At 37.2% G+C, this 11,387-nt stretch overlaps 1 protein-coding gene across 1 annotated transcript; it reads right to left on the reverse strand.

The window, feature by feature from the left end:
• Positions 1-1,563: 1,563 nt before the first annotated feature.
• On the reverse strand, positions 1,564-9,838 carry LOC104151123 (ropporin-1). Its single transcript, XM_009685723.2, has 5 exons — positions 9,723-9,838; positions 7,771-7,888; positions 6,841-7,002; positions 2,688-2,863; positions 1,564-1,630 (listed from the first exon to the last, which is right to left on the reverse strand). Exons 1-5 carry the CDS (start codon positions 9,836-9,838, stop codon positions 1,564-1,566), a joined length of 639 nt encoding a protein of 212 aa, XP_009684018.1.
• Between the last annotated feature and the right edge of the window lie 1,549 nt (positions 9,839-11,387).

The following is an 11,387-nucleotide window of genomic DNA, read 5'->3' on the forward strand; positions in this document are numbered from 1 at the left end:
ACAATTTGGGATATGGCTGAGGCTGTGTTTTGTTTCCCATATGATGGGAGTGCAAAAGCAAACTCTGTCACAATCTTCCAGGTTCCCAACATGTTATTTTTCTCATAATCAAGGTTGCCTCAAATTCCCTTGTATAGATAGGGAGTCTGCTTTTCCTATGGCCTGTTCTGATTTGTTCTTCTAATTTGGTTTTTACAGGGAAGCAAATGAGAAGATTGGTAGCTCTAAGGAGGTCTTGATTAATAATGGCATTACTATCAAGGACATGGTTTCAGTTGTAACCACAGGATCAGAGTACAGATTATGCACAGATTTGCCATACCTGTGCATTAGGGGTTGTTAGTTACCCCCTTTCCCGTGGGAGGCTTCTTGGCAGGTTTAGGGGTAAACGGCAAAGACTAAGAGGAGTGCACTGAACTGCATCATGCTTTACTGGTGTGAAAAATAAGTTCTTGCTGATTGCCTTGAACATCTAAGGGACTCCCACTTAGAGGATGTCTGGGAGAGCATGTTGGCCCAAGATGTCATGTATGCACTATTCTGCCTATATTGCCAGAATTGATTCTGGGGCTCTGCTGAAAGGTTCAGTAAGTAATTTCTATTGAGTAGCTTCCATGTTGTGTACTTTCTGAGGAAGAGAGTATACATGAAATCCATTTGGGAGGGAGAAGTCACCTTGCATCTCCATCTTTTTAGGAAAGAAAGGATTGCCTATTCATTGCAGCACTAACTGAGGACTTGAGATACTTGTTCCAAAGTCGTTCAGGGCAAGTCACTGAGGGATAAGTCCATAAAGCAGCCTTAGACTCAGAACTGTAAAACCCAGCTTTTGGGGAGTCTTCTACACAGTGGAATCGCCAGCTAGGCACCAGGTTCACTATGCAATACATGGAGAGGTGGATGCTGCAAAGTAGGAAATGCAGAAGCCTCCATAGCAGAAAATCCTGTCAGCTGACCAAAAGACAATTTTTAATGAAAGTACATAACTGTTCATTGAACAGAGCCTGCACGGAGCTGTCACAAGCACAGGATGAGAGGGGTGCATGTCCTGGGTTCTTTTTTGAAGAGAACATACATGCAGTCCTTGGGAAGAAGGTCTGTGTGTCTGCAGTGGCTGGAAGGTACTGAGAGAAAAAATGTTCACTTGATATGGCTTTATGATATGGTTTGATATAGCTCTGCTTCCAGGTAAGTGAAGTAATAGCTTGACTGCAGAATTTTGTCATTCTCTCTGTCAGACGAATTTCATACAAAGTATGACAGTTTGTGCAGAAGACACGAATAGCCACTAACCTTACAGTCTCCTTGACACAACAGTAATAGCATTGGAATATTATTTTATGTAAAAAGTATGACCCTTTCTGAACAACGATCCAGTGAAATGTTCTGCTTCACCAAAGGATTCTCTTAATTCACACATATGCTTTTTGGTTGACTTCTTGACTACATTTATTCACAGAGACAAAAAAAAAAAAAAAGACATTGAGAACTCTGCTGGTAAGGGGTATCTCTGGTATGTGTTTCTTCGTCCTTTGTCATTAGAGTCTTGGAAAAGTTGTGCACTTATTCCAGCCTGACCCGAGGGTTCTGTGTAAAATCATTCACTTTAATTAGGCCATCTGGTCCAATGCTGTATGAAGAATAAAATTTGCATCTGTTAATGAATTAAAATTACACTTTCAATATAATGTATTATCAAATAATACTGATTGTAAGTTTCCCCACTTTGACTGGATTTTTTCTCCTAAACTCTATTGAAATGGCTCTTCAAACTTTGTTCTTTGGTCCTGTTCCAACACTTGATGGATACTCTTCCCTTGGTATTACAGAGGGAAGAGATGGTTTGGACCTTGTGCACGCTTCATCACGACTCTTCTCTTGACGTATTCTGTACATAGAATAGGCTCTTCGTTTATTTGCATAAACACCTTCCTCTTCCCAAAGCAACTAAACTCTAACTAGTTAAACTAACCAACTGAAATCTATGAGATTAAAAAAAATATTATCCTGCAATAACATTGTAAAGGTTGGTCAGCATCCAAAACGTGTCTCTTTTCTTTTGTATCGTACCTGTTCAGCATCTGACTTCCAGAAGACTATAAAAATTTGCACCAACTACACTACCAACTTTCTAGAGACTAAACTAAGCTACCTGGCACAAGGATTTATTATGTGTGTAGTACAGCGAAAAGACAATTGTGAACAAATGTATTACATAATACATCAGAAAGCAATGCTCCTTAGCATCCAAATGAGAAAGTGTTATTTATACTGTGAAGTTTTGAATCAGGGACATTGTCTTTCTCAGTTTTGAAGCATCTTTGATGCTATGAAATAAAATAAACAGCTATGATTACTCTTCTGTCCTTTTAGACTTTATTAATGTCCCATAATTACTGTTTACTCCTTGGATTTAGCCATTCTTTATGCTTTTTCACTTCATTGTTTTTACTTTGTATTAGTTATTACTTAGTTAATAACACTATTGCTGTTAGTAATATTGCTATCAGTAATATTAAAATTAATGGCAATATTATTAGTTATTACTTAGTTAGTAATATTACTATTACTATAGATTATTTTGTACCTTGAACCTTCTTCACTCATCTCCTGCTATATTTATCCATCCTTCTACATTTTCGTATCTAAAGTATGGCAACATTCCGAAAATGAATGATCATACTTACATCTCCTGTTCAATGTAATTTAGCATTCGGCTGACATGGGATGCTGAAATCTCGCCATCCATTTCAGCAATGTAAGTATAGAGAAACTGGAAAGTGCTAAAAGGAATACGTGGGGGTCCCTCATCATGATCACCAGATAAAACCTCACATATGATTTTCAGTGTTTTTGCAACAGTCTATTGGAAAAGAGAACAAACAACAACAAAGTTTCAATTTGGCATTGTCCATGGAGCGACCAGTAGCCAATACCATTTGGTGTGGAAATAATGCGAAAGGCAATAACAATGTGTTAGCAAAAGTGATATAAATAAAAAGTATAATGATATTAGTAATGTCCTGAATAAATGAAGGGAACTTCTTGGATTTCTGTGATTTATCTCAAATTTGATTTTATGTCACATCTGAAGAATTAGTTTATGTGAAGATATAGGGACTATATTATTATTAGTGAGGAAGAATAATAAAATATTTTTACAAATACTATCATTAGTATGAATATGTGATGAATTGCTATTCGTTGTGTTTTAAATAATATAATTCCTTTTTAGAGGGAGGCTAAAGAACTTCTGCCCCTGCCTACCCTGGACAAGGGTGAGAGTGTAGATATTCCATTTCTTGAAAGTCACTGAGCTTTTAAAGGTTACCTTTTTTCCCTGCTATCTCATTTCTAAGTATGGATGGTAATTTTGACCTAGATCTGCAGAAAATTTTGACTTACTCTGTGACAGTTTTAATGTGCATCCTCTCATAATAAGAAGATGAGTTGGGCCTTTGCCAGTTCTCAGTCTTTCCATGACTGTCTGCTCCAGGAAGGAAGTCATTAGTTGCATATCTTAAATCTGTTCCTGTACACTTAATGTCTCAGTAGTCTGTACAGTTGTACAGTGTTTTCCAGACTTTTTACATGTATATATTATTGAAGCTACAACTTATTACAAAATTTGGTGGTGCTGAAAACCTGGAGTATAATTCACAAAATCCCATTTTTATTAGAGGCAAATAAATAAGGAACAGACTATAAAACAATGTAGGCCTAGAAGAAAACTTCAATTTGGAATTTATCTAGGGTAAAAATGTCATCAGATACATCTTGCAGAAACAGCTCAGCTATTCATTAGGAAAAAGAACATAAAACGCAGTAATGTCCAAGTAGTGATGATGAACTACAAACAGAAAAAGGGGTGAAGTGGAATATGATAGCTTAATAAAGCTCATTGTGCAGTGGACCATCGACTCAGAGAAATCAGACAGCTGAATATTAATTCTATTGTGATAGACTGTGTTCTTCCTGCTAGAAGGCGGTTGACAAACTGGAGATAATTTAGAAAATAGTGACAGGGCCAACGTAACACAGGAAAAAATGGATGTGTGAGAAAAGTCTCAAAACATAAACCAGGGGAAAGCTGGCTGAATTATGTATAATTAAAAACTGTCTTTGGTTGTATTTACCATCTTAATACATCAGGTGCCTTCCATGTTGCATGAGGCATCATTGAAAATCACAATAAGATGATCCGTGTCCTAAATAATTTACAGTTTAAATTGATAAGTTGGTAGGTGCCCCAAAAGCCATATTTACATTTGAGGAATAAAGCTACGACCTGGCTAATGGAAATGGACATCTTTTCTGTCTATCCACCCATCCTTCAGTTTATGTAAAACTAACAGGAAAAGGGAGATTAACAGCAATGAATATATAGTTAAGAACAGAACCTGCAGAAAAGTGATACTTAATTGTCAAAGACAAGTTTAGGGGATATCTTTGGTCACACTAAAAATACGGTTAGAGAAAGCAGGAGTTTAGTAGCAAACTTTTCTATTTCATAGATAAGGATGAGATGATAAAGCTGGACAATATGGAATGGGCATACAAGCCATAAATTTGTTCATCCCAAAGTGTAAATAGAATGGCAAAATCAAAAGAACTTAGGTTTGGCTTGTCTGTCCTTATTTAAGTAAATGTCTTATGTGAAGCACATTAAATGCTCTTTACCTTAAGAAGTTCTCACACAGCCAGTATCGTAAGGATATCAAATTATGACTTGTAGGAAACATAAAGATTCACAATGTTTTAAGCTTTATGAGCTGATGATGGTTTAAATAACAATCCAGATTTTTCAGGAAACTGATATTATATTGCATGAAATACTTGTGCATTACTTTTGAATCCCACAAGATGGTGCCAGGTGATTATGTAACAAAGAGATACACTAGTTAAACCAAAAAATGACTCATCGTTTCCTTAAGAAAAATCAATGCACAACATTTTAGTTTAGGTAAAATTAGGAAAAAGGTCGCTAGCATTTCATAGAATCGTTGTCACAACTTGTCTTTACAGGCAATTCTGCTGAGAGGAATGATGTTTTATTAGTGAAGGGCTATGTATGAAAACAGTTACGTTTTACTCATGTTTTACTAAAACTTCATTACACTATTTTTTTGTTCCTCAACTACTTTCAATATCTTCTATGACATCAAAATGATCTTTACAAACACGTAGGCTATTTCCGCAGCACATAAGTTTGATATCTCAACTAGAATCTGACGACTTTAACAAAAGCACAAACTATATGAACAGATGAATTTCTAAAAACATTTCTCATTTTCATGACAAGTCGGAAAAAGAACAGAAGCACCAGAACAACAACAGCAAATACAATCTCTAAAGAGAATTGACTCTAGTTAGAGTGGTTTTCTAATTTTCCCATGAGGCAGATGTTGAAACTAATACTGGCAGAAATAGTTTTGAAGAAAGAATCATGGAAATATCTCCCACCAAGGTTAAATCTTGTAAATCTTGTTGTTTTAGAAGTAGATACATAGATGAATAAATTATAATGTCTGAGAGACCTTTAAAATAATCTACTGCTACTGCAAACAGCCCATAGAGCTTCATCCACTAATTTCTGCTTTATGCTTTAACTTCTGTTTGAGTTGTAACAGATCATTCAGCACTTTTTCTTTTATTCCCAAGTCCACTAATCATCACCTCTATGCATGCTTACATCCATGGCCTAATCTCATCTGAATGAAAGCTTTGAACTGTAAGATGAAGTTGGTTGTACCAATATAATAAAGGTGCCATAACTAGTGCTCTGCTAATTCTCCAAATGGCCTCATGTGCAAATTAGGGAACTATGCGGTCTCTAATATGCAAATATTTGCCCAATGCATGTATATGGGATGAGAAAGGGCCTCTCCTGAGATATGCAGGTGAATCAGTCACATCAATACATCTAGTCGTATCAGCTCAGTAACTTGTCTTCCACTACTAGTAGAAAATCACAACTCCATTTTCCTTTATAAAATGGCTGAGAGAATCAAAGAAGCAATGCATGTAAGTACTGTGAGAAGTATCTAGGTGCTTTTCTGAACCCACAGTGAAGTCTGTGACTGTATTTGTTAAGTTGTCAATACTCACTGATAACTTTTTACATTCCAGTTTCTAGAGGTTACAAGAGAAGCCTGCAACCTGTTTACCATAAGGCATGACTATCAATTGCCGTTAGACCCAAATGCACTACCTCCCCTTTGGTTTTTACAGTCAGAAGAACAGGAACAGGAAAATGTGTTATGGCACCAAGTTTCCCTAGTATTCTTGGATTTTTTTGACAGACATTGTCTGAATATTAGGTAGTGGTGAAAAGTTGTTTCCCTTGACACAAGAAATTTGCTATAGTCATCCAAATTACCTGCACAAAATCAGAGTGAGTGAGGAACAGGAAGACAGAGGTAGGATACTATCTTCTCTTCAGTCATGTCTGCTGAGCGATGCTGGAGACAAAGAAACTCTTTTGTTCTAGGCCTCACAGCTGTGGCATAGCACTGCAGAAATGTCTTTATGAAAGGATTAGATGAAGCCTCTGTCACTGTCTCTCTAGCTGCCTTCCCCTATGTTTAATCTGTTGCAAATTGTCTGGAAGGAAAAAAGCTTGGAAAGAGCGTACTATAAATATTCTCGCTCCCTTGATCCCTGAAAGAATACAGAAAGAGATTTCCTCCTGACTTACTTAAAAAACAATAGCTGTGTTAGTCACTGATACAGTTAAAATGCGTGTTTACTCAGTCTCCTATTTCAACCTAAACATTAACTCTAAATCACAATATAAAAAAATATTCATACAGTGTGACATAAAAGCATAAAGAAACTTACCACTCCGATCGGACTACATGCCAGGGCTAAAAACTTCAGCCACTCAATTTCTTCAGTAAAACGTCCAACATTCATTACACTTGCAAATAAGTCTTTTGGGAGATTCAGTGACTTCCACATGTGAGCCAGTTCGTCTGCACTGATTATGAGTCTCCCTCCCACCTGAAAATAAATGTAAATAAAAATGCATCCCAGGAAAATGAATGCTATTTTGTCTTCATTTGGAGTAAGAAAATTTTCTCTTACTTAATCCAAAATCAGCCCCAGAATACTTGACTAAGGCTTAGCCTAGGCTTTTGCTTTTGAAGTAAGCTGTGATAATTGGGGCCTAGACTCAAGGGGAGCATCAGTGATACCAGAGAATAACTGGATGCCTACAGTTCACATTTTGCTGATATAGCTAAGGAAGATTATGGCAAAATTAATCCATAAGGAAAATGGGAGGAAAAAAGTAGAAGAGAAAAATGATTACAGGTTATACAGGTAAAATTAGCAGTGTGAGTACAGGAAATAATTATTTCTGCAACATCTGGGAGGATGTTAATTTTACAGAAATGTGGCCTGACTGTAATTTTAAATTTGTTAGTGGACATTTAATCATGCAACTTCTCCCTTTGACTGCAGTGGTATGACGTGTGTGAGCAAGTGATCTGAGTGTGAAAACCATGAATAGTCAGGGCCAAAGGAAGCACAGCTGAAGAAATAATCTACTTTCTACTATGTGGAAACAGCTAATACATTAGTATTTTCCATATACATTATATTTGTATTAATAGAATATTTACAGGCATAAAATTGAAAGCAGGCTGTCCAAACTGAAAATGTGCTCACCATAACGATGTTACTGGAATAATAAAAAAAATAAAAAGCCTATATGTCTAACTTATCAGTCTGTTTCTTGCCTCCAAAAGGAAGGAAGATGTTTCTTACTCTTTGATGTAGGACTTTTAAGAGCTCTGGTGTGAGGTCTTTCCATTTTGACCAAGGCCCCCTTTCTTGTCCTTGTTTTATTGGAGGAATATCACCACGGGCCACAGCAGTAAAGTACCTAGATGAAAAGATAAAGAGGTGCTTTCTTTCTAAACGCCTTTAATCAAAGCAGATCTTTAGCACAGATGTTCAAGCAAGTTATGCTGACTAGACAAAAGATGATTGGTTTTCAATGTCTGATGTATCTGTTAACTGTTTAAATTTTAAATAGCACTGCTTTGTTCTGTGCTGTCAATGGAATCTTCGTTGTTCATGCCCAAACTGTATTTCGGTTAGTGCCTTCAGGACTGATCCAACACACACTGTAATCAATATGGAGTCTTTCCATTAGCTCTAGAGAGCTTTATTGCAGGACTAGAGTGCTCTTAACTTCAGAGATTGCCTTTTTGGCCCTGATTCAGTAAAGTACTTGAGCCCATATTCAAGAACTCTTCATGAAGAACGTCGCTTTCCCAAATCTGAGCCTTTATATGAAAATTAGTCTTTAAAAGAATGTTTGCATAACTTGCAAACTTCAGTATATCTGTGGTATAAAACAGAAGGAAGCTGGCGATGAGATCTCAGAACTTTTTAACAAAAATATTAATGGTGGTGCAGTATGATCTTTTCTACCTACCACAAGTACGTCTTTATCTTTTTCCCACTACTGTCAAAACTAACAGAGGGAGGTAGCATTTCAGAACAGACAAATTTTTTAGAAAAAAAATGATCTTTAAACAACTTCTACATTTAATTTCTTGATTTAAACATTAATCTACTTCATACCATAAATTACCTTGGGAAAAAACACATTGTACAATAAATAAGACCTGTGGCATCAAACTTAACACGTCAAAATAAACTCTAGCATATTCTATGAGATAGTTGCAGGGATATACACTCCACTAAAGAACTAAGTAACCCAAAACATTGTCATCTACCAAATGAACAGTTAATCTTGAATGCTTTATTTGTGACACTTCTGATTATGCCACCTGTGAATTCACTAATGTCACAAAGGTGTCTGCAGTAAGTTTCTTCCCAGTAAGGGTGAGGGTAGGCTCATGCATCTGTAAGGTTTTATCCTGAGACTGTGCAAACAGGTGTATTTCATGGAAACTGCAGTAAAGGAAGGTTGACTGAGACAAGTTCAGGACCTGGTCCAGTAAATCAATCTGACACAGGCTTACACATTTGGAAATTCACAAATACACTACCTCTGTTTACCTCTAGATGTCAAGGAGTTTGGGATGTCATAAAGCAATGTTTCGAAAGTGTCTATGTATATATCTAAACCGATATCAGTGCTACTATTTCATTAATCCTGCCACAGGAGCAAGATTCATTGTGGTATGTCTATTTACTCTGTTCCTCCATAGAGTTTTTACACTCTACTCTGGGGCTCTGCACCTGGATTGTTATCAGTGTGCAATTTAGCTGCATTAAAGTTAGTTCCAGTATGTCTAAACAGACTGCAGTCAGGGCAGTGGCATAGTGTTGACCTACTCCAAACTTAGACGTAAGTTTATTCTTGTAGTGAGTTTAAACTCAGATCATGCAGTGATCACAACCAGTCTTTGACCAGACTGAACTACTTAAGCACAGATATTTGCCTCCACTAACTCTTCACCTATACTGAGAAAGATGAAAAATAAGAGGCAGCCTACTACAAATACAAGTCAATATTTTGCTTTTGCCATCTGCCACTTAATGTATATGCAATTCTGTATAGGGCTAGTAGCTTACTGCTGCTAGAAGCTCAGTTCCCAGGAGGGGTAAAGCAGGTAGTTCTGTTAATGTCAAGGGACAGAACACTGAAGTTACCAAGATTTCTATGGTTACAGGCACAAATCATTTGTGACCAAGAATAACTGGTATTTTGTTAGGGGGGAAAAAAAAAAAGGTTAACATACTCTGCAGACCATTGTAGCAAATCTGGAGGCTGGGTTTGGATAGCAGCTTTTGCATACTGCTTAAGCACTTCTCGCAGTTTTGAAAGACTGCATGTTTGTTTATTTGCACACGACATCATAATTTCAGCACCTATGAGGAAAAATAACAATTTTGTAACATATTTTGTCTATAATGGAATGTATGAATATGAATTAATAAGATCTTCATACAGTTCAGAATTCTCCTACTGAAAAAACCTATAAAGCCCAACAAGCTTAAACTTAAACTGAAATGGAAATTTCCACTTCCATTAGGACACATAAACTCAAATCTTAAATTAGCTGCATTCCAAAAGAAACCATACAGGTGCCATTCTCTAAGGCAGAACTTCTCAGTGTTAGTGGTAGTTAATGTAAGCTAAATCAATTACAATTAATATTAGAGCCATTGCTTTAAATTTAAGTTTTTCACAATCACAGTATTCAAATGATAGATAAGGCATAAGGAGAAGGAGGAAAAGTATACACCCATTACAGTATATATAGGAATAACAAATCAAACAGATTTCCAGGTAAGATGGAGGAACTGAATTCCTCTTGGGAAATGAGGTCAGAAGCAGTTAGATTAATAGTTGATGTTATACAAGAAAATTTGTCTACCATTGCAAAACAGATGCTAGGACCTCTAAACAACAGCACAATTTTGACTTTCCATGAGGCATGCATCCCTGAAAACTAGTGCTTACTTATCCTAAGGACTTGGGTGGTCATTGTCCATTAAACTCCCAGAAAACGTGGGAGTCTTTTACAGCCTCCTTTGAAAATCAAAGAGAAGACAGTAATGTCAGAAAGCACAAAAGGCTCCCAGAAGTCACAAAAGGCTGTAAATTATCCAGACATTTGAAGGGAACAGTCAAAATAGATAAACTATTCCACTGATTTGTGTATGGGCTGCAAGCACATAATGACTGTGCCCCTGCCAATAACCGATAGACCTGTCTAATGTCTACACCCTATTGATGACAGCAAAATAACTAGAATTGTCTGTTCTCACAAGTGAAGATATAATTATTAGCAATGTTTGTACTGTGCAGGTATCTTGGAGACATAAGAGGCTGTGGTAAACTGGGAATGGGGGAAAAGGGTTTGGATGATCTAGGTGACCCTGTGTGATGAGAAGACACCTCCAAAGGGTGGGAGGAGTGGTGATGTGCTACAGGGTCCTTGCAAGGATGTCTCAGGAACCCCATAGGGGAATCCTCTGTTCACATGACCTGTTGTAAGGAAGGTCAGGTCCTGTGCAGCAGCTTCCACCTGGGCCAAACGGCAGCCTAGTGTGTTTGCACCCCAAGCCCCGGTTAGCTTAGGAGAGAGCTGACTGAAAAGCTAAAGGGAAGAACTAAAAAAAGCCAAAGAGGAAGAGGAAAGGAAAGAGAAAGCTGAAAGCAAATAGTAAGTTATTTCAGAATTCTAGCAGGGCTTACCAGAACTAATTCCCAGAGCTCGTTGCTTTCATATGAAAATCAATTGAAAAGCTAGAGTGCTCTAATACCAAACTGCCTGGAAAGGATCATGTCGGGTGGTAGTGATGCGTAGGACCTCATCTCCCTTTCCCTTCTTCCCTTTACCCCCAAAAATCCAGTTCTAAAGAAGAACGAAGAACCTCAGTGGCTCATGAATTCAGGA

The sequence above is a fragment of the Struthio camelus genome, chromosome 6 (genome assembly GCF_040807025.1).
Source record: "Struthio camelus isolate bStrCam1 chromosome 6, bStrCam1.hap1, whole genome shotgun sequence".
In the NCBI taxonomy this organism is placed as follows: Eukaryota; Metazoa; Chordata; class Aves; order Struthioniformes; family Struthionidae; genus Struthio; species Struthio camelus.

Excerpts from the sequence above, each read along its gene's own strand:
- LOC104151123 (XM_009685723.2), bottom strand. The coding sequence starts at position 9,838 with ATGTCGTGTGCAAATAAACAAACATGCAGTCTTTCAAAACTGCGAGAA. Across the intron at positions 7,003-7,770 it reads TAAAAGTCCTACATCAAAGA|GTGGGAGGGAGACTCATAAT; the intron begins GTAAGAAACATC and ends ATTTATTTTCAG. Across the intron at positions 1,631-2,687 it reads AATTACATTGAACAGGAGAT|CATTGGACCAGATGGCCTAA; the intron begins GTAAGTATGATC and ends TTCTTCATACAG.